This window comes from Eubalaena glacialis, chromosome 11 (genome assembly GCF_028564815.1).
Source record: "Eubalaena glacialis isolate mEubGla1 chromosome 11, mEubGla1.1.hap2.+ XY, whole genome shotgun sequence".
In the NCBI taxonomy this organism is placed as follows: domain Eukaryota; kingdom Metazoa; phylum Chordata; class Mammalia; order Artiodactyla; family Balaenidae; genus Eubalaena; species Eubalaena glacialis.
The window spans coordinates 75,975,673-76,000,690 of record NC_083726.1 but is presented as its reverse complement, the minus strand read 5'-3'; the positions used below and the strand labels follow the sequence as shown (position 1 = coordinate 76,000,690).

The following is a 25,018-nucleotide window of genomic DNA, read 5'->3' as shown; positions in this document are numbered from 1 at the left end:
TTGCCATTTGCAATAACATGGATGGACTTAGAGGATACTATGCTAAGTGAAATAAGTCAGACAGAGAAAGACATATACTGTATGATATTACTTATATGTGGAATCTAAAAAATACAACAAACTAGTGAATATAACAAAAAAGAAGCAGACTCATGGATATAGCGAACAAACTAGTGGTTACCAGTGATGAAAGGGGAGAGAGGAGGAGCAATGTTGGGGTAGGGGAATAAGAGGTACAAACTATTTTGTATAAAATAAGCTACAAGGATATAGTACAATGCAGGGAATATAGCCAATATTGTAAAATAATTATAAATGAAGTGCAATCTTTAAAAATCGTGAATCACTATATTGTACACCTGTAACTCATATAATATTGTATATCAACTATACTTCAATAAAAAATTAAAATAAATTATAACTCTATAATACATTTTCAAATCACATAGAAACCAGTCTAATCGTAACTAGTAAAATATTCAAATTACTAGAGGGTAATGAAAAATTTTCCTGAATGTTAGATATCATTGAAAAAACCCTGTAGTATAAAAAGCAACCCCTAAACTCCATATCCTTCTCCAAGAAATTGGCTTAAGGGTTCAATTCTATAACAAAATACTTTAGTTTCATAATTTTAGATTTCCACAAACATATAAATCTTCCATTCTATTAAGGCAATAATATAATTTTAGGAAAAGTAAAGAGGAAATGTTTCTATGAAGCTGAAAATCATTCATTATAAAATCAAACTAAACATATAAAATGCCTATAAAGTTACACATTATTATTGAGAATAAAAAATAAATCAATTTTTTGAATACCAAAATATTTTACTGTTTATCTATTTAATATGAATATCTGAGAAAAAGTGATAATTTAAAGTCATACTTATAATAGCCTTAAAATTCATAAAAGATAAATCTACCTGCCATCTTCATTACTTCGATAAAATACAAGAAAAGGATCTGATTTTCCAAAGAAGTCCTTCTTGTCCAATTTGTTTGCACAAAATTGCATCAGAACAGCATCCTACAAACAAAATTAATAAAACAGCTCAAAACCTGGGTTAAAAATAACTAGAAACTGTAGATCACAAGCAAGACTAGAAAAGAAAACGAATTTTTCCATTTTAATACAAATGGCCAAATGTGGGAGAATTCCAAACAACATAAAATTGTTTTTAAAGGACTATAAGACTAAAAAATTGTCTCCTGGAAGTTTTTGTTCTAGTCACAGAACTATTACTTATTAAAACCCTTCAACATTTCCTGCCCCAGAAAAGTGCTATTAAACTGGATAATTCTATGTACCCAATATTATAATACAAGATCTCTATTTGTATCTTCAGTTATTCAGGTACACATTTTTAGAATTTTTTTTTTTTTAATTTCCTAAGGAAATATTTACTAAGCATCTACTACGTATCTACAATGTATTAGATGTTGAAATTCATTAGATGATTAGATGAAGCAAAAGACAGATCCAGACTGACAACACAGTTTGCTATCTAAAGGGGAAAAAAGGTTCCTTCTTAATTATATAAAAGTGTACCACAATTTCTAAATAGCTACATTTCAAAATAACATATTATATAGGGCTTGAAGTAAAGTAAAGCACTTTCATTTTCACCTGTAATTTAAATCACTTATTTGTATATTAATTATTTTGTCAAACCAATCATTTTTATCAATGTATAGACTCAAGCACTCATAACCTACATGATTTAGCTTAAAGGTAAACAAGATGAGGTATCATAAATCAAGGAAGTTAAACATTATTCAATGATGATAAGCAATATTTAAAGGGTATAAATTATATAGTAATTAAAAAATTAAAATCAGTATTTTATATTTGTTTGGTTTTTTAACTGAAAGGAGATGTTAACAATTTTTGAAGCGAGTGGAGGGTCAAAGTAATTCACATTAAATCAAGAAGTCACAGTTTTAAATATTACTTGGTGAAAACGTTAATTCACCACTTCATTTTGCAGAGTTCAGAAATACTTATTAAGCATCTTCACATATATTAAAATACCCTTAGGAGAAAGTGGTTTTCCAAGAACATGGGACAAAGACATTGTTCTTTTTTTTTTTTAAGTGCAAATTTTTTTATTGTTCTTGCCACAGAAATAAATCACTCCTTTAAGACATTTTTCCAAAGCACCTAAAACAAAACACAAATTACCAAAAAACATTCTGATGTACTTAAAATACTTAGTAGAATCCTGAAATGTGTATATTTCAAATAAATGCTGACTAAAACTCCAAAGAGACTAAATATTATTAAAACATGAATTTTAATATGATCACTGGTAAATGTAATACCAAATTGTAGTTTTTCAAATTATATTTCATAAGGCTTGCAAAATGAATAACTGACTCAACAGAAAAAATTTCTTTCAATGCACCAAATGATATAAACTTGGGGAAAATATTTTTTATAATTACTCAAGTTAATAACTTAGGAGAGATTCCACCTATATCAAGCACAAAACAAGTCTAATTTCTGGGGAAAAAACAAGCATTTACTACTTCTAGAAATATACAAGCATCATTACAGTTTTTTTTTTTTTTTAACTCTTATGTTTAATGCCACCCTGAGAGAATTTTAAGACCTTTCTTTAATACTCCACACCAGAATAACAAACTTCCTATTGAAGAAATCCACTTAAATGTTCAGAGGCATTTCTAACAAGTTCAAATCAAACTTGCTTCTCCAGTAATTTTTCCCAACTCATGAGTGACTCATCATCCACCCAAAGTGCTCAAGGAAGTTGTCCTTGACTCTTCCCTTTCCTGACCTTTTATCCAATCCATCATCAAGTTGCATAATTCTATCTCTAAAAAAATTCTCAAATCTTCAATCCAGCTACACAGGCACCACCTTAGTCCAAGCCAACCTCTTCTCTCACCTGGACATGCACATTGGCATTTATTCCTTTCTCCCTCTTCCACTTATCCAATCCATAGATCCACCTTCTTGGACCTATCCAATCGATTCTCCATTCAGCAGAGAGAGTAATGGACTTAAAAATCAAAGAAATTAATTTCATTCATAACTTAAAATTATTCAAGGCTTTCCCTTGCATTTAGGATAAACACAGAATCTTTAACATTGTCTACAAAAGCCCAACAGCAAACAAACTCTGAGCAGCCTTTTCCACCTTTATCTGGCAAAGTTTTATCTCAATCATTCCCCAACTCCCATCCCCTTGCTAACTAACACACACCAGACACACTCTTTCCCTCTTTGGGCCCTATACAAGCTGTGTACTCTGCTGGAAATCTTACCCTTTGGCTGACAAACCATTACTTGGGTCTAAGCTAAAATGGAATTTTCTCAAAGAGTCCCGAAGTTAACTCCACCCAATATAAATTATGATTCTCCATGGTACTCTCTCATATTTATCACTTAGAACACATCATGAAATATTTACCTATACAGTCATCTGATTAATGTCCGTCTTTTCCACAAACTACATGTTTATTAGGGAAAAGGACAAGGGTTGCTTGTTGTATTTTCTTGCCATTGTATTCCAAGCTTCCTTTCCAGGGACTAGCACGTTATACATTTTGTGAATATTTTTGAATCAATCAATCAGAATGAAAAATATTATTTGTGGACAATTTCAAGCTACCTTAAAAATACTGAGTGAAGAAACATTTCCAATATGACTTCAAAATTACTTTAATTCTTACTCTAGAATTTGACAAGATATATCACAAAAGTTGCATTTGAAATAAACTATGGTTGAGATAATTAGGATTACCACACTGAAAATAAACATTTGTGTAAATTTATAATTTACCCATTTCTCAAATATGGCCCATTTTTAATTCTACAAAGTAACCATCTGGAGGAGGTAATACTGTTGTCTATTAAGTGTGCAATAGCATTATGTCTAAGAAAGCAATGTACATACCTTAATTTAAAAATACTCAATTGCTAAAAATGCTATCATTTGAGCCTTCAGTGAGTCACAATCTTTTTATTGGTGGAGAGTCTTGCCTCGATGTTGATGACTGCTGACTGATCAGGGTGGTGGTTGTTGAAGTTTGGGGTGGCTGTAGCGATTTCTTAAAATAAGACAACAATGAAACTTGCCCCATCAATTGACTTGTCCTTTCAGGATTGATTTCTCTGTAGCATGCAATGCCGTTTGATAGCATTTTACCCGTAGTTAGAACTTCTTTCAAAATCAGAGTCGACCCACTCAAACCCTGTTGTGGCTTTGTCAACTAAGCTTATGTAATACTCTAAATCCTTTGTTGTCCTTTCAACAATCTTCACAACATCTTCACCAGTAGATTCCATCTCAAGAAACCACTTTCATTGCTCATCCATAAGATGCAACCTGTCATCCGTTTAAGTCTTATCATGAGATTGCAGCAATTCAGTCACATCTTCAGGCTCCACTTCCTATTCTAATTCTCTTGCCATTTCCACAACATCAGCAGTTACTTCCTCCACTGGAGTCTTAAACCCCTCAAAGTCATTCATCTGTGAGGGTTGGAATCAACTTCTTCCAAACTCCTGTTAATGTCGATATTTGGGCTTCTCCCCACGAATGTTTTTAATGTCATCTAGAATGGTGAATCCTTTCCAGAAGGTTTTCAATTCATTGCCCAGATCCATCAGAGGAATCACTATCTGTGGCAGCTGTGGCTTTAGGAAATGTATTATTTCTTAAGTAACAAGACTTGAAAGTCGAACTTACTCCTTGAGCCTCGGGTTGCAGAATGAGTGTTGTGTTAGCAAGCATGAAAGCAACATCAATCTCGTACATCTCCATCAGAGCTCTTGTGTGACCAGGTGCATTGTCAATGAGCAATAATATTTTGGTTTTTGTTTTGTTTTGTTTTTTTAACTTATTTTTGTATTGGAGTATAATTGCTTTGCAATGTTGTGTTAGTTTCTGCTGTACAATAAAGTGAATCAACTATATGTATACCTATATCCCGTCCCTCTTGGACCTCCCTCCCACCCCCCACCCCCATCCCACCCATCTAGGTCGTCACAGAGCACCGAGCTGAGCTTCCTGTGCTTTACAGCATGTTCTCACTAGCTATCTATTTTACACATGGTAGTCCATATATGTCAATCCTAGTCTCCCAATTCGTCCCATCCTCCCCTTCCCCCCGTGTCCACATGTCTGTTTTCTACATCTATGTCTCTGTTCCTGCCCTGCAAATAGGTTCATCTGTACCATTTTTCTAGATTCCACATATATGTATTAATATACGATATTTGGGTTTTTTCTGGCTTACTTCACTCTGTATGACAGACTCTAGGTCCATCTATGTCTCTACAAATGACCTGATTTCGTTCCTTTTTATGGCTGAGTAATATTCCATTGTATATATGTGCCACATCTTCTTTACCCATTCATCTGTTGTTGGACATTTAGGTTGTTTCCATGACCTGGCTATTGTAAATAGTGCTGCAGTGAACACTGGGGTAGATGTCTCTATTTGAATTATGGTTTTCTCAGAGTATATGCCCAGTAGTGGGATTGCTGGGTCATATGGTAGTTCTATTTTTAGTTTTTTAAGGAACCTCCATACTGTTCTCCATAGTGGCTGTATCAATTTACATTCCCACCAACAGTGCAAGAGGGTTCCCTTTTCTCTACACCCTCTCCAGCATTTATTGCTTCTAGATTTTTTGATGATGGCCATTCTGACCGGTGTGAGGTAATACCTCATTGTAGTTTTGATTTGCATTTCTCTAATAATTAGTGATGAGCATCTTTTCATGTTCCTCTTGGCCATCTGTATGTCTTCTTTGGTGAAATGTCTATTTAGGTCTTCCACCTAATTTTTAATTGGGTTGTTTGTTTTTTTGATATTGAGCTCCACAATCTGTTTGTATATTTTGGAGATTAATCCTTTGTCTGTTGCTTTGTTTGCAAATATTTTCTCCCACTCTGAGGGTTGCATTTTCGTCTTGTTTATGGTTTCCTTTTCTGTGCAAAAGCTTTTAAGTTTAATTAGGTCCCCTTTGTTTTTTATTTTTATTTTCATTACTCTAGGAGGTGGGTCAAAAAAGATCTCGCTGTGGTTTATGTCAAAGAGTGATTTTCCTCTAAGTGTTTTATAGTGTCCGGTCCTACATTTAGGTCTTTAATCCATTTCGAGTTTATTTTTGTGTATACTGTTAGGTAGTGTTCTAATTTCATTCTTTTACATGTAGCTGTCCACTTTTCCCAGCACTGCTTATTAAAGAGGCTGTCTTTTCTCCATTGTATGTTCTTGCCTCCTTTGTCATAAATTAGGTGACCATATGTGCGTGGGTTTATCTCTGGGTTTTCTATCCTGTACCATTGATCTATATTTCTGTTATTGTGCCAGTACCATACAGTCTTGATTACTGTAGATTTGTAGTAATATTTTGAAAGGAATCATTTTTTTCTGAGCAGTAGGTCTCACCAGTGGGCTTAAAATATTCAGCAAACCATGTTGTAAACATGTGATGTCATCCAGGCTTTGTCGTTCCATTTATACAGCACAGGCAGAGCAAATTTAGCATAATTCTTAGTGGCCCAAGGATTTTCTAAATGGTAAATCAACATTGGCTTCACCTTAAAGTCACTAGCTGCAAGACAAGAGAGTCTGCCTGCCCTTTGAAACTTTGAAGCAAGGCTCTGATTTCTCCTCTCCAGCTATGAAAGTCCTAGGTTGCATCTCCTTCCAATATAAGGCTATTTCATCTACATTGAAAACCTGTTATTTAGTGCAGTGACCTTCACTAATTATCTTAGTTAGCACATCTGTATAACTTGCTGCAACTTCTCTATATATAAGCATGTGCTGATTCACCTGTACTACTTTTATGTTATGGACAGAGTTTCTTTCCTTAAACCTCATGAACCAACCTCTGCTAGCTTTGAACTTTTCTTCTGCAGCTTCCTCACCTCTCTTAGCCTTCATAGGATTTAAGAGAGCTAGGGCCCTCCTCTGGATTAGGCTTTGGCTTAAGGGAATGTTGTGGCTGGTTTGTTCTTCTATCCAGACCACTACATCTTTCTCCTTATCAGCAATAAGGATGTTTTGCTTTCTTATCATATGTGTGCCCACTGCAGTAGAATGTGAAATTTTCTTCAAGAACTTTTCTTTTGCCTTCACAACCTTGACTAACTGTTTGGCCCAAGAGGCCTAGCTTTCAGCCTATATCAGCTTGGCTTTCGACATGCCTTTCTCAGTAAGTTTAATCGTTTCTAGTTTTTGATTTAAAGTGAGAGATGTGTGAATCTTCCTTTCACTTAAATGCTTAGAGGCCATTATAGAGATATTAATTGGCCTAATTTCTATATTGTTGCATTTCAGAGAATAAGGATGCCTGAGCAGAGGGAAAGAGACAGGGGAATGGCCAGTTGGTGGAACAGTCAGCACACACACATTTATTAATTTTGTGGTGCCCAAAAACAACTGCAATAGTAACATCAAAGATCACTGATCACAGATCACCATAACAAATGTAATAATAATGAAAAAATTTGATAGTGTACAAAAATTAGCAAAATGTGACACAGAGACTAGAAGTGAGCAATGCTGTTGGAAAAATGGTGCTGATAGGTTTGTTCACCAGAGGGCTGCCACAGGCCTTCAATTTGTAAAAAATGCAATATATGTGAAGCACAATAAAATGAGGTATGTCTGTATAAAGACTTTTAGCTGTTGACAAATGTAGAAATTAAAGCTCCAAAAAATTTTACTCAGCTGAATAGTGGAAGAGATAATACTGAAATTTAGGTGTCCTGATTCCAAAGCTTATGCTCAAGCTAACAAATGGTAATGTGTTTTCAAGAAAATAAGTGTCAATTTGTATAATGTCAAATTGAAATAAAATTACTTCATTCCAAATTCTAAGTGATAATGCCTGATATTTTTGAAGTACCATAAAATGCACATTTAAAAGGTATTGTATGAAGTTAACTATGGTCATTGCTTTGAACACACTTGTTTCTTCTACTATACTAGCATAGTAATATTATTTCAATGATTATTTTAATGATGCTGATTATCAGTGTCTGTAGCTAAGAATCAGAATGTAGGATACATAAGTGAAGTTAGATCAAGATTCTAAACAATTTAAAAATATTAGATCTATAATTTCTAAGTGTGGGAAATATGTAAATAATATTAATACTATTAATAAGTAATATTAAAAGATAATTCCAGATGTTTTTAAAGCTTTATTAGTATAAAGAATGGTGAAAATGCCTCTGGATCACTAAGTAACATATTCTATTTCATTTGCATGGAAGCTTTATAATTTTCTTGTTCCTCCAGGCAAAACAACAGAATTGAAAGCAGAAGATGTTTAAGATGCAGCCTGGCAATACTCAATCTATGACCTTGATATCTTGGTTCTATTTTGAATTAGAACTCATAATAATTTCTTCATTAGCATATTTATACAAAATATTCTTAATATCAAGATTTTGACAAAATAGCATGTTAATGTCACAATAAAGAACATGCATCTTATTGACCTTGAACTTCTTTTTCTCTTTCCTCCCTCATTATACAAACACAGATTACCATATACATATACAAATTCAGAGACGAGAAGTATGAAAGATGACTAGATCAGCAAATCACAACTAAAAATAGCAGTTTTCTAAGATTAATGAATATGCACTCTATGTCATTATACTCTTAGTTGGAGTGGTAGCTGGTTATTTCTACAAATGTGGGCTTCCCAAGCTAAGAAAACATGAGACCATATATGAATATTGAATTAATTCAATTAGAAATACAGAAAAACAAGTATGTTATGCAAAATGGTTACAGTCAAGTGACTAGACGTATTCCTTCAGTATCACACATAAAATCTTCAAATTTTTGCAAGAACTGAATTGGTTGATACAATTGAAAATTCCTTATATTAATGCCCCCCCAAATGATATTACCATTAGGTTTTATTTTAATAATTTCTATTCATTAAAAAGACTGTTAAAATAACTGATTATCCTATTTGGACTATAGAATGTAGTCTCTCTGGTTAAAGTACTAAGTATCTAAAATGATATTTTATGAATTTAGAATTATATAATGTAGTTTTAATTATTTTTTGCTAAAACTACTCAAGGAAAATCATTTAAGTATAGTTTGAGAAAAATCATTTCAAAGAAGTATTGGAAATACTTTTTCATCCAAAGAAATATTTACTTACTCTGCAACAGTTTAATTCCTCTGCTGTAAGGATGATTGTACCACATTTCTTCCCTGGAATTCCTCTAAAACAACAAAAAGCATACTTAAATACAATGATATTTTATATTAATAGTATATAATATAAATGAATATTAAATATACATTTTATTTTTATATAACCAAACAAAAAGCATACTACTAATAGGTGGGTTCTAACTAAATATATTCCTAGTTTCAAATTTGCGTTTATCCTATAGATCCACATTTATTGATAAAGCTAAACTTTGAGCACTTTCAACATGTCAGTCCTTTGCCCAAGAATCTTCAATAGCTTCACACTATCATATATAATTAATATAATATAATGTAGTATCTATAATATAAAATAGTCTCCCATGACTTCTAAGATTTCTATTATATGATTAAAACGTATTCCTAATCTTGGTTTTCAATATTTCTTTCTTCTTTCATCAACATGGTTATTTATTTGGGCTTATTTTTGCTCTGTGCCAATTCCCACACCCTAGCATACCATAGTGTGTTAAACTCTTCCCTATTCTGCCCCAAAATTTCTACATCCCCAGAGGAAGTTTTACTTGTTCCAGGAAACCTTATCCCAGTCAGTCTCACACAAAACTTGGCCTTCTCTGTGCTCCTATTGCACTTAAAGTCAGTACCACAGGTTTAGCATTTAATTATTGCTAAATTGTTACAAGTACATATTTTTTACCCTTCTTTCCCCAAGTTGATTATAAACTCTATAAGAGAAAAATTCATATTATAAACCTCTTGTAAACCGACAGATTTAAATATCTATACATAACAGGCACTCAATACATCAGGAAAACATATAATACATAAGCAAAATTAAGCAAAGCAAAACTTCCACCCAATTTTCTTTCTAAACGTCTATGGAATATTTATGCTCATATAGCTTCCAGCTGACACCAAGAGCAAAGTGCACTAGGATAATGCAAGGTATGTGCATGGTTTCCTGCTTTACCTGAGGGAATACAGAGACAAGACCATGAGAATCTTCCAAAGAGTAATCCTAATGCTCTAAAGGTATACTTCATGCTTCTTTTGTCCTATCACTAATCATAGCTCAGACTCTTCTGTTTTTCCTAGGAACTACAAATTGTGGAATTAGAGCCAAACAAGTGTTTTTGTCCTCAAGAATATGATTCAACTCCAATAATCTATGCCAGTTTGTATGTGACATTTTCTCCAGGTCTTTATGACTAAGAGATCAATTAATTTATCTTTGCATGTCTTTTCATAGAATATTAAACACATCTTTTTTTTTTATACAAGACAAAATTTAATAAGTGGATAATCATTTAGTAGACTGGTCACAATAAAAATGAAGATTCTTACTGAAATAATAATGGGGTGCAATTTTACATGTATTAAGTTATCAGTCATTGAAAGAGATGATGCTCTCCAGTACTGGTTGTGTTGGGAGAAGTTGCACATGCATCAACTGCATGTGGCAATGCAGATAATAACTGTCATTTGAAGAAAATACACACATCATTTTTAGCATCCCTCCATTGTCAGTAATCAGTTAATTTTTCTAATCCAGCTGTACTTTTTTCTTCTTTTTTCCTATTTGTGAATCACAAGATTTACACTCTCAGCATTACGGCAATCTAAAACACCCTGACTTAGCATCTACCTGAAAATAATTTAAAATGCTGAAAATTTGCAAAAAGTATTTATAAATGCTCTGATAACCTGGCAAGAAAAGTAAGGACCAATTAGAAACTGAAGATGGAAAGACAGAAAGACAGAGGTAAACCCTGGAGAGTTTAATCCTGGGCTTTTTTTTTTTTTAATAGGTCTTTATTGGAGTATAATTGCTTCACAATACTGTGTTAGTTTCTGTTGTACAACAAAGTGAATCAGCCATATGGATACATATATCCTCATAACCCCTTCCTCTTGAGCCTCTCCCTCCCACCATCCTTATCCCACATCTCTAGGTCATTGCAAAGCACCAAGCTGATCTCCCTGTGCTATGCTGCTGCTTCCCACTAGCTAACCATTTTACATTCAGTAGTGTATATATGTCGATGCTACTCTCACTTCACTGCAGCTTCTCCCTCCACCTACCGTGTTCCCAAGTTCTTTCTCTGTGTCTACGTCTTTATTCCTGCCCTGACACTAGGTTCATCAGTACCATTAATTTTTTTTTTTTTGGAATCTATATATATATGTGTTAGCATACAGTACTTATTTTTCTCTTTCTGACTTCACTCTGTATGACAGACTCTAGGTCCATCCACCTCACTACAAATAACTCAATTTCATTTCTTTTTATGGCTGAGTAATATTCCATTGTATATATGTGCCACATCTTCCTTATCCATTCATCTGTCAATGGACATTTAGGTTGGTTCCATGTCCTGGCTATTGTAAATAGAGCTGCAGTGAACATTGTGGTACATGTCCCTCTTTGAATTATGGTTTTCTCATGGTATAGGCCCAGTAGTGGGATTGCTGGATCATATGGTAGTTCTATTTTTAGTTTTTTAAGGAACTTCCATACTGTTCTCCATAGTGGTTGCATTAATTTATGGATCCTTAGAGCATAAAGATGAGAGACCAAAAAAAAAGGTGAGGGAGTACTCACAAGGTGGAGAATTCAATAAATAAACAACTCATAGCATAAAGCTTAGATCACAATGACTATATTGCCTGAATGTAGCATAAATTAGATATAAACATTTACTTTGGAGGGACCTACAAAATAAATCCATGCCTTAAAATGTGGTGATTAATGAAAGAGAAAAAATGTCTCCTAATAATTCAGACCTTAACCAGGCTTGCTGTCTTAATTTTAACTACCTGGGTAATTACAAACTTCAAACCAAGAATTCAGCTTAATTCAAGTGATCACAGTTAGTTGGTAAGTACAAAATCTCTCTGGAAGAATTTGCCTTCAAACTACATCTCAAAATACTATCACATTAAAAGTTTAAAAATATGTATAAGCTCATTCTAAAATATCTCAAAACCCTAAAGAAAAAATGTACCATGTTTTAAAGTCTCCAGGAAAAGCAGGCTGCCAAATCTAACACAGACTTAGAACCCTAAAAATATTATGTATAATATACACAATGTAAGTATGCATAATATACATAATATATAGAGAAGAATGGAAATATGAGGAACTAGCAAAGAACTATAAAATAATCAAGAATATATGGAGAAAAAATAGGACTTCTAGAAATAATATAGAGACTGTAGATGGATTTAACAGCAGATTATACACAGCAGAAGAATTAGTGAACTGAAAGATGGATATAAAGAATTTATCACTAATGCAGCATGGAGAGGCTGATATGGGAAAAATTGCAAAGAGGTTTAGTGACATGGAGGGAAAAGGTAAAAGTTTTAATGTACATCTAAGCAGAGGTCCAGAAGGAGAAGAAAAAATGAATAGAGGAGATGCAATATTTGAAGAGAGAATGGCCAGGAAACTGCTAGAACTGTTGAGAAACATCAATTTCCAGATTCAAAAAGTCCAATGAATTTCAAGCAACATAAATAAAAGTACATTTATACCTATACACATATTAAGGACATGTCAAAACACCAGAGCTAAAATGGCATATCTTCAAACGAGCCAAAGAGAAAAGACAGATGACCTACAAAGATAAGAATGTTAAATTAAGAGCTGACTACTCAGAAGAAACATTGGAAGCTACAATACAATTGAAAAAATATCTTGAATGGTTTCGAAAGAAAATAGCTATCACTCTAGGATTTTATACAGTATATCTCTTTTAAGAAGAAGTATGAACTACAGGTATCTTTAAACAAAATAGAATTGAGTGAATTTACAGCCAAGCACATTGTCTTCAGGAATTTCTAAAGGATGGACTTCAAGCTGAAGGAGAATGATCAAACATGAGATGAATGAAGAAACAATAAGGGAAGTGGTAAATATGAAAAACCTTAATAAATATTGACTTAAAATCTTAATGAATATTATTGATAAGAAAATCAATAATAGTAATGTTAAAAATTAAAATAACAAGTACAAATGATAATGATAGCATTGATCAGGAGGGTGAGAATTTAAGTTAAAATCTTCTGATGTTCTTGTATTATTCAGGAAGAAAGTAAAAGATTCTTTAAAGTAAATAGAATTTGATAAATTAAGTAAATATGTTGGAAATTCCTAGGAAACTACAATTTTTAAGGACTTTGTAATCTAAAGGTTAGAAACGAAAGATTGTGAAATGGTGTTTTAAAAATATAACCAATTCAAAAGAAACTAAAGAAAAAAAAGTGTGAAGCACATGAGAAACACTAAATAAGTGATCGAAATAAATCCAGAGCAACAGTTACAAAAGTACATGTTAATGAACTGAATGCTACAGATTAGAAACAAAGACTGACATTCTGTATAAAAAATAAAATCCATACATAGCTATTTACAACAGACGTTAGAATTTAAGAATTTAGAAAATTCAAAAGAAAAGAATGGAAAGATACACTAAAGGAAAAAAAAAAAAAAAAAACTAACCCTAATGAAAACCAGTGTACCTACATTAATAGCAAATATGTAAATTTTAAATTTAAAAAAGATTGCTGGAAATTGTTACTGTGTAATAATAAAAGGTTCAATTAATTAGGAAGATACAATAATCTCAATACTGTATGCATCTAACATTATAGTTCCAAAATATATAAAGAACTGACCATACAACAAAAGGACAGATACATCATTATGTTGAGCAATTTTAACCTGGTAAGTACCACATTGGTCAGTGATCAATGTTAACAATCACCAGTGATAAGTCACGTTGATATCATGTACCACTGATATGATGTAATAAGAAGGGCATTTCACCACTGTAGTCTTCCCCTCCAAACCTGTAACACCAATCTAAGCATGAGAAAAATATCAAACAACCCCAATTTGAAGAACATTCTACAAAATATCTGACTAGTACTTCTCAAAACTGCCAAAGTCATCCAAATCATGGAAGGACTTAAAAATTGTCACATAACAGAGAATACTAGGAGACAGGATGACTAAATGCAAAGAGGTATCCTGAAGTGAATTCTGATATAGAAAAATGACATTAGTGGAAAAACAAGTGAAATTCAAGTAAAGTCTGTAGTTTAGTAGTCGTATTAACATTGTTATAGTAGTTGTTTCAAATATACCATGTTAACGTAATATATTAATGTTAGAGGAAACTGGGTGAGGGATATACAAAATTCTCTGTAGTATTTTCACAATTTTTCTGTAAATCTAAAGTTCTTATTAAAAACAAGGCAAGGCAAAAAAAGACAAAGACAAGCTGAGTAACTATTCTAGGTTAAAAGAGACTAAAAATTAGGACAACTAAATTCAATGTACAATTTTTGATTAAGTTTTAGACTGGGCATATAGAGCTATAAAAATTGGGACAACTGTTGAAATTTGAATATGGAGTGTGGATTAGATAAATTCATTGTTTCATTGTAAAGTTTCCTGATTTTGATTATCATATTGTGATTCTGTAAGAGAACATCCTTATTAAGAAATACACACTCATTTTGTTTATGGTTTTCGTTGTTGTTCAAAAGCTTTAAAGTTTAATTAGGTCCCATTTGTTTACTTTTATTTTCATTACTCTAGGACAGGGGTCTCCAACCCCCAGGCTGTGGGCTGGTACTGGTCCATGGCCTGTTAGGAACCGGGCTCCACAGCAAGGGGTGAGCAGTGGGCGAGAGAGTGAAGCTTCATCTGCCCTACCCATTGCTCCCCATTGCTTGCATTAGAACCTGAACCATCCCCCCCAGCGTCCATGGAAAAACTTCCAGGAAACCGGCACCTGGTGCCAAAAAGGTTGGGGACGGCTGCTCTAAGAGGTGGATCAAAGAAAGAAAATGAAGTGACTGACAAGAGATTAATCTCCAAATACACAAACAGCTCATGCAGCTCAATATCAAATAAACAAACAGCCCAATCAAAATTGGGTGGAAGGGCTTCCCTGGTGGTGCAGTGGTTGAGAATCTGCCTGCCAATGCAGGGGACACAGGATCGAGCCCTGGTCTGGGAAGATCCCACATGCCGCGGAGCAACTAAGCCCGTGAGCCACAACTACTGAGCCTGCGTGTCTGGAGCTTGTGCTCCACAACAAGAGAGGCCGCGATAGTGAGAGGCCCGCGCACCGCGATGAAGAGTGGCCCCCGCTTGCCGCAACTAGAGAAAGCCCTCGTGCAGAAACGAAGCCCCAACACAGCCAAAAATAAATAAATAAATTAATTAATTAATAAAGTTCCTCTTTAAAAAAAAAAAAAAATTGGTTGTAAGAGCTAGACATTTCTCCAAAGAAGACATACAGATGGCCAAAAAGCACATGAAAAGATGCTCTACATCACTAATTATTAGAGAAATGCAAATCAAAATTACAGTGAGGTATCACCTCACACCAGTTAGCATGGCCACCACCAAAAAATCTATAAACAATAAATGCTAGAGAGGGTGTGGAGAAAAGGGAACCCTCTTACACTGTTGGTAGGGATGCAAATTGGTAGAGTCACTATGGAGAACAGTATGGAGGTTCCTTAAAAAAGTAAAAATAGAGCTACCATATGATCCAACAATCCCAGTCCTTGGGCATATATCTGGAGAAGACCATAACTTGAAAAGATACATGCACCCCAATGTTCATTGCAGCACTATTTACAATAGCCAAGACATGGAAGCAACCTAAATGTCCATCAATGGATGAGTGGATAAAGAAGATGTGGTACATATATACAGTGGAATATTAGCCATAAAAAAGAATGAAATAATGTCATTTGCAGCACCATGGATGGACCTAGAGGTTGTCATACTGAGTGAAGTAGGTCAGACAAAGACAAATATCATAATATCGCTTATATGTGGAATATAAAAAAATGGTACAAATGGACTTATTTATAAAACAGAAATAGAGTCACAGATGTAGAAAAAAGCATATGGTTACCAAGGGGGAAAAAAGGAGGAGGGATAAATTGGTAGATTGGGATTGACATATACACACTACTGTATATATAACACGACAATTAAGAACCTACTGTATAGCACAGGGAACTCTACTCAATACTCTGTAATGGAAATGTATATGGGAAAAGAATCTTAAAAAGAGTGGAGATATATATATATATATATATATAACTGATTCACTTTGCTGTACAGCAGAAACTAACACAACATTGTAAATCAACTATATTCCAATAAAAATTAATGTTAAAAAAAGAAATACACACTCAAGTATTTAGAGGAAAGGGAGCACAATGTCTCCGACAACGTTTCCAAATTACTCTCGATGGTTCCAAAAAAATATATAAAACTGGAATATGAGAGTGGTGGATGAGAGAGAGGGAAGTGGGAAAGAAAATGATAAAGCAATATGACAAAGTTAACATCTGTCAAAAGTAAACATTCTGGGTAAGGGGCATACAAGAGTTTCTGGTAATAATCTAGTAAATTCTCTGTACAATTGAAATTATATCAAAATAGAAATTTACCCCCCAAACCAATTTTGAAAATAGTTTCCTATACTTGTATTTTCCTATTTTTGTGGCACAGAGAAAGAATAATAAAACTCATCCCCCAAACAAAGATATTATTCGAGTATTATTAGAAATGAGTAATCCTTTCCAGAACTGAGCACATGAAGAATAAATGGCCTCTGAGAGACTGAGTGGTTTGTTTTGGTTTGATCTGGTTTGTTTTGTCTTTTTTTGATTGTTACAGTTGAGTTTTTTTCCTAACTGTAATATTTTTACATATCTCTAACTACTTCTCCATTACCACTTCTCCACTGCCTTTAGTAACTTCATATTTTTACACTGTTGCTTGGCTTACTGCAGTTTTCTTGTTCCTAACTGATCTCAGGCTGCTATGCCCTTAATTTATCCTCTCCATTAATAGAAATTGATCTGATTATGAATTCCAATCATGAAGCCTTCCATTTTCTAGTGGCTCTATATAGGTCCTACAATAATTTCAAACATTAATTATGACACAATAATCATCATAAAATGCAGCCACTGTTAAGTCTCTAATTTCATCATTCCTGCCACTTTTCAATAGAGCCACCCTTTTAGATCCTGAATCCATAACAGATGTTTTATTTCACTCAGACTTCACCTGTAAAACTCACTCTACCAACAAGTCAAGGAACATCTTTCGTCTCAGTGATTTCTACTTATTATATTTTTTGCGGGGGTGGGGGGAGTGCCACACGGCTTGTGGGATCTTACTTCCCTCACCACGGATTAAACCCACACCCTCAGCAGTGAAAGAGTATAGTCTTAACCACTAGACCACCATGGAATTTCCTCAAAATCTGTTTTAACTTATGGAACATTTACTAAGATTGACCACATACTATGTCATAGAACATTTAGTAAAATACATCACATTTATCAACAAAAATATTTGAGTCTGAGATTAATGACAAAAGGCAATTTTTACAACATTTCTGAAACCTCAATTATCAAAAAAAAAAAAGAAAGAATAGGAAAAAGAGGATATTTAGAATTGCACAATAATAGAGATAACACCTTTACTATTTGGATTCTATTAGTTTAGTATTTTGTATGCAAAAAATATGAACAAAATGGTATTAAACAAAAATCCAGCAGTGTATTAAAAAAGATAATATATCAATACAATAATGGTAGGAAACGTCAATACTCTACTTTCACAATATAGAACTGAACAGAAGATCAATAAAGAAATAGAGGACTTGAACAATACTACAGACCAACTGCACCTAACAGACATATACAGCACACTCCACCCAACAACCACAGAACATACATTCTTCTCAAGTGTACACAGAAGATTCTCCAGGAGAGGCCACATGTTAAACCACAAAACAAATCTTAACAAATTTAAGAAGCTTGAAATTCTATAAAGTATATTTTCCAATAACACTGGAAAAACTTAGAAATAACTAGTGGAAAGAAAATTAGAAAATACACAAATATGTAGAAATTAAACAGCACACTCTTAAACAACCAATGGGTCAAAGAAAAAGTCACAAGGGAAATTAGAAAATACCTTGAAACAAATGAAAATGAAAACACAACATACCAAAACATATGGGATGCAGTGAAAGCAGTGCCAAGAGGGAAGTTTATAGTTGCAAATGCATGTATAAAAAAAAAGAAAAAAAGACTATAAATCAACAACCTAACTTTATACCTCAAAGAACTAAAAAAACAAAAACAAAAAACCCAAAAAAGCACAAGAACAATGTAAACTCAAAGCTAGCAGAAGGAAATAAATAATAAAGATTGGAGCAGAAATAAAGGAAACAGAGAATATAAAAATACCAAAAATTCAATAAAAGAGTTGACTTTTTAAAAAGATCAACAAAATTGAAAAACCCTTCGTGAGACTAAGAAAAAACAAGAAAACTTAAATAAATAAAATCAGAAGCAAAAGAAAGGCCATTACAATGAATGCCACAGATATAAAAAAAGATTTTAAGAGAATACTATGAATAATTTTAGGCCAACAAACTGGATAGCCTAGAATAAATGTATAAATTCCTAGAAACACATGATTTGCCAAGACTGAATCATGAAGAAATGTAAAATCTGAATAGACCAATAACTAGTAAGGAGACTAAATCAGTAACCAAACACCTGTCAGCAAAAAAAGGTCTAGGACCAAATGGCTTCACTGAAGAATTCTCTCAAACATTTAAAGATGAATTAACATTAATTTTCCTAAAACTCTTCCAATAAATTGAAAAGGGTGGGGGGAGGGGGCATTTCAAAGTTTATTCTATAAAGCCAGCATTATCCTGATACCAAAATCAGACAAAGACAACACCAGAAAACTACAGACCAATATCCCTGATGAATATTAATGCAAAAATCCTAAGGAAAACACAAGTAAACTGAATTCAACAGCACATCAATAGGATTATACACCATGACCAAGTGCGATTTATTCCTGCAATGCCAGGATGGCTCAGGCATTAAAATAAATTTAATATACCACAGTAACAGAATAAAAACAAAATCATGTGATTATCTCAATTGATGCAGAAAAAGCATTTGACAAGATTCAACACCGTTTCAAGATAAAAACACTCAGCAAACTAGGAATAAAAGGTAATTACATCAACATAATAATAACCATTTATGAAAAGCACACAAGTATCTCCATACTCAATGATAAAAGATTGAAGGTTTTTCCTCTAAGATCATGAAAAGGAAAGATGCCCACCCTGACTACCTCTATTCAACACCATAATGGAAGTTCTAGCCAGAGCAATTAGGGAAAAAAAAAAAAAAGAAGTAAAAGGTATCCAAATTGAAAAGGAAGAAGTCAAACTACTTCTGTTTGCAAATGACATAATCTTATATGCACAAAGCCCTAAAGAGTACACATTAAAAAAAATCTGTTAGAACTAATAAACAACTACAGCAAAGTTGCAGGATAAAAAATCAACATAAAAATAAGTTGTGTTTAAAAAAACAAAAGAAAAAAATAAGTTGTGTTTCTATATACTAATAATGAACAAACCAAAAAACAAATTAAGAAAAATTCAATTTACAATAGCATTAAAGTAATTTAAAAATTAAGAATAAAAGTTACCAAGGAGGTGAAAGACTTTTACACTGAAAACTATAAAACATTGCTGGAAGAAATTAAGGAAGACATACATAAACAGAAATATATTCTGTGTTCATGGCTTGCAAGAGACATATTGTTAAGATTTTCATACAACCAAAGCAATCTACAGATTCAACGTAATCTCTACCAAAATCTCACTGGAAATTTTTTAAAGAAATAAACTGTAAAATGCATCCAAAAATTCATGAAATCTCAAGGGACCTCAAATAGCCAAAACAATTTTGAAAAAGAACAAAGTTAGAGGACTCACATTTCCTGATTCCAAAACATATTACAAAACTATAGTAATCAAAACAATATGGTACTGGTATAACAACAGACAAATAGGCATATAAAATACAACAGAAATCTGAGAAATAAACCCTAACATATATGGTCAAGTGATCTTCAACAAGTATCCCAACCAACGACATTCAATGAGGGAAGTACACTTTCTACAACAAATAGTGTGGGGAAAACTGTATATCCTCATAGAAAAGAATGAAGTTGGACCTTTATTTTACACCATGCATAAAAGTCAACTCAAAATAGATTAAAGATTTAAACAAAAGGCCTAAAATTATAAAACATATAGAAAAACATAGGGGAAAAACTTCATGACATTGGTCTTGACTGATTTCTTGGACATGACACAAAAGTACACCAAAAATAGACAAATGGGATTACATCAAACCTAAGAAGCTTTGTAACTCATAGAACATAATAAATAGAGTGAAAAAGGCAACCTATGGGATGGAATGATGTATTTGCAAATCATACATCTAATAAAGGATTAATATCCAGGGTATGTGATAAAGGTTAATATAAACAATTCTACAACCCAATGGAAAAAATTAACATACCCTGATTCAAAAGGGGGAAAATGGAGAAGTGTGGCCAAGATGGCAGAGTAGGAAGACCCTGAGCTCACCTCCTCCCATGGGCACACCAAAATTACAACTATTTACAAAGCAACTATCTATGAGAATAACCTGATACTAGCAAAAATGATTTTCCACAACTAAAGATATAAAGAAAGAACCACAATAAGATGGATATGAAGGGCAAAGACACAGCATAGTCAAGACACATACCACTGTGCATGTGACCCGCAAATGGGAAAATAATCACAATTGCAGAGGTTCTTCCCAAGGAGTGAGTGGTCTAACCCCTACATAAGGCTCCCAACCCAGGGGTTGTAAACTGGGAAGACAAGCTCCCAGAATGTCTGGCTTTGAAGGCCAACAGGGCTAGAATATGGGAGAGTCAGAGGGCTGTAAGAAACAGAGACTCTTAAAGGGTAAGTGCAAAATCTCACAAGGTCCAAGTCCCAGCACAAAGGCAATAATTTGAAAGGAACCTAGGTCAGATCCATTTGCTGATCTTGGAGACCTTCCCAGAGAGGCAGCAGGCAAATACAACTCACCCTGGGGACACAGACATTAGTAAGGAGATCAAGCATTTATAAAGTTAGTAGGAAGGTTAAAAAACAAAAGAAGTATAATCATCTATATCCACAAGAAGTAGTTAAAGGATACACAAAACAAAGTGATGTAAAATATGACTCCAAAAACATTAAACATGGGGGTGTGTGTGAAGGAGTAAATATGCAGGGTTATTAGGACATGTTCAAACTTAAGAGGTTATCAACTTAAAATATCATATAGAGAGAGGGAGAAGGAGAGAGAGAGAGTTATACATGAACTTCATGGTAACTAAAAACCGAAAGTTATGATAAATACATACACAAAAAACAGAAATGAATCCAAATATAACCTTAAGCATAGTCATCAAATCAGAAGAGAAGTGAGCAAAAGAAGAAGGAAGGAACAAAAAAAGTACAGAAACAACCAGAAAGCAATAAACAAAATGGCAAGAGTTTCATACCTATCAGTAAATAACTTATTTATTTTAAATAAATAATTATTTAAAGTAATTATTTAAATAATTACTTTAAATGTGGGAGTGGCCAAGATGGCTAGGTATAAAGATGCTGAGCTCAAATCTTCCCACGGGTACACCAAGGTTGCAACAATTTGCAGAGTGGCTATTGATGAGAATGGCCAGAAGACTGGCAGAGGAGACCTTCTAAAACTAGAGATGTTGGGAGGGAACCACAGAGAAATGGGTGGGATGGTAAAGATGTGGTATTGTCAGGATCCATAGCCCCAGGTTGGCAAACCACAAAAGGGAGGATAACTGTAATCACAGAGTTTCTCCCCAAGGAGCTAGTGAACCCCACATTGGGCTCTAGAGCCCAGGGTCCTGCATGGAAAGATGAGTCCCCAAAATGCTTTGATTTGAAGGCCAGTGGGGCTTGCTTTCAGGAGAGCTGGAGGGCTGGGGGAAACAGAGAATCCACTCTTGAGGGACACATATAAGATCTCACATGCTCTGGGACCCTAGGCAGAAGCAGTAATTTCAAAGGAGCCTGGGTCAGACCCACCTGCTGATGTTGGAGAGCCTCCCAGAGAGGCAGGAGGCAGTTGGAGATCAACTTGAGGATATGAACACTAGTGACAGCCATTTTGGGGAGCTCATTCTACAGTGTAGACACTGGTGCTGGCAAGGACCATTTTGGAATCCTCCCTCAAGCTTCTTAGTGCTGGCACCTGGCTGGGCTACCAGCATTTAGGCACCAGTACTGGGATGCCTCGGGGCAAGTAACTGCCCAGGCAGACACTCAGCCCCACCCAGCAGCAGGCAGGCTGCATTAAGACCCTCCTGAGTCCACAGTCACCTTGGGATATGGCTCTGTCCATCAGAGGGTCTAAGGCCCAGCCACAAACATCAGTGCACTGACCCTAGCCCTGGGAACCCCAGGGCCCTGTAAGCCAGAGACACTGGGAGCCAACTCTGCCCACCAGTAGGCCAGCACTAGTCCTGGGACCAGCCTTACCCACCAGTGAGTAGGCACCAGACTCAGGATGCCCTGTGCCTCAGCCCCACCAACCAGTGTACTGAAATAACAATACTGGATCCCTCCAGGGCCCTGCAGCCAAAGATCCTGTGACTCAGTTCTGCCCACCAGTGAAGTAGCACTAGCTGCAGGACCTGATCTCACCCACCAGTGGGCAGGCACCAGCCCTGGGATTCTTGGCTCTCAGACCCCACCAGGAGCAGGAAGAAACCAGACCTAGGACTACCAGAGTCATGTAACCTCCAGTACCAGGACACAGCCTACACACCAATGGGTGGGCACCAGCTCTGGGACACCGTGGGCCCCAGCCTTGTTCACCAGCAGGACAACACCAGCTCTGAGACCCCCAGACACCTGTAGTGAGAGAACAGAGAACCCGGCCCCACACACCTGTAAGTTGGAACTAGTCCTGGGAACCCCTGGGCCCCAGCACCACCCAAAACCAGATCCAGCAGGCCAAAACCAGCTCTGAGACACCTTGGACCCCTCAGCCAGTTTTCCCAGGATCAAGCCCCACTCACCAGCAGGACAACACCAGCTTGAGGGACCCCGGGCCCCACAGGCAGCCATATCAGGAAATGGCCACACCCACCAGTGGGCCAACAATAGCCCAGGGACCCTCCAGGGCCCAGCAACCTGCAGTCTTGTGACCCAGCAATACCAGCCAGTGGCTGGCAGCCTCCACACAAGGCAGGGCCTGGCAATCAACCAGACCAGGGACCACCAACACCTACCAGACCACCCACAGTAATCAGCCTTCTACACCAGAAGGACCCACACAGACCAAATAATGGGCACCCCTAAAGCATATAGCTCTGGTGACCAGAGGGGAGAGAGTGATGCTGGGACACAAAGGACATCCTCTATAAAAGGCCACATCTCCAAGGTTGGGAAAGGTAACCTACTTACTAGATACAAAAAAATAAAACCATCAAATTAGACAAAACGAGGAATAGAGGAATATCTTCCAAATGAAGGAACAAGATAAAACCTCCAAAAGAAGAACTTAGTGAAGTAGAGATAGGCAATCTACCTTACAGAGTATTCAAGGTAATAATTGTGAAGATGTTCAAAGAACTAGGGAGATGATTGGATGAACAGAGTGAGAATTTAGAAGTTTTAAACAAAGAGAAAATATAAAGAAGAGTCAAACAGAGATGAAGAAAACAATAACTGAAATAAATAATACACTAGAAGTAATCAACAGTAGATTACATGATACAGAGGAATGGATCAGCAAACTGGAAGATGGAGTAGTGTGAATAACAGATTAAAATAAAAAAGAATTTAAAAATGAGAAAATGAGGATAGTTTAAGATACCTCTGAGACAACACTAAGCATACTAACATTCACATTATAGGAGTCCCAGAAGGAGAAGAGAGAAAGAAAGGGAAAGAGAACATATTTGAAGACACACTAGCTGAAAACTTCTCTAACCTGGAAAAGGAAACAGGTGTCCAGGAATAGGAAGCACAGAGTCTCAAACAGGATTAACACAAAAAGGACCACACCGAGACACACTATAAATAAAATGGCAAAAATTAAAGATAAAGAGAGAATCTTAGGAGAAGCAAGGGAAAAGCAACAAGTTACTTACAAGGGAACTCCCATAAGGCTATCAGCTAACTTTTTAGCAGAAACTCTGCAGGCCACAAGGGAGTGGCACACTACGTTTAAAGTGATGAAAGGGAAAAACCTACAACCAAGAATACTCTACCTGGCAAGGCTTTCATTCAGATTTGATGGAGAGATCAAAAGTCTTACAGAGAAGCAAAAGCTAAAAGATTTCAGCACCACCACACCAGATTTACAAGAAACGTTAAGGGACTTCTCTAAGCAAAAAAGAAAAGGCCACAACTGGAAACATGAAAATTATGAAAGGAAAAATCTCATTGGCAAAGAGAAACATATAATAAAGGTTGTAAATCAGCTACGTACAAAGCTAGTAGGAAGGTTTAAAGACAAACGTAGTAAAATCATCTTAACTGCAGTAAGTAGTTAAGAGATAAAACAAAAAGATGTAAACTATGATGTCCAAAACAGTAAACTTTTGGCAGGGAGTAAAAACGCAGCCTTGTTAAAATGTGTTTGAACTTAAGAGATCAGCAACTTAAAATTATCACATAAATATATACATTACTGTGTACAGTGTAGTGAATATAGTAAATAGCTATGTAATATCCTTGTATAGTGATATTACTAGACTTTTCAAGGGGATCATTTTGAAATGTATAGAAATACCAAAAAACTATGTTGTATAACAGGAACTAACATAATGTTGTAAGTCAGTTATACTTCAAAAACAA

The 25,018-nt window shown here is 35.1% G+C and overlaps 1 protein-coding gene across 1 annotated transcript in view; it reads right to left on the bottom strand.

Annotated features, from left to right (window-relative positions):
• CPNE8 (copine 8) overlaps positions 1-25,018 on the bottom strand; it is a 302,153-nt gene that overhangs the window by 127,649 nt on the left and 149,486 nt on the right. Inside the window, exons 7-8 of the mRNA XM_061204630.1 lie at positions 9,178-9,241; positions 926-1,029 (exon numbers count right to left, since the gene is read on the bottom strand). Coding sequence (XP_061060613.1) covers positions 926-1,029; positions 9,178-9,241 — 168 coding nt within the window. The remainder of the gene's footprint in view (positions 1-925; positions 1,030-9,177; positions 9,242-25,018) is intronic.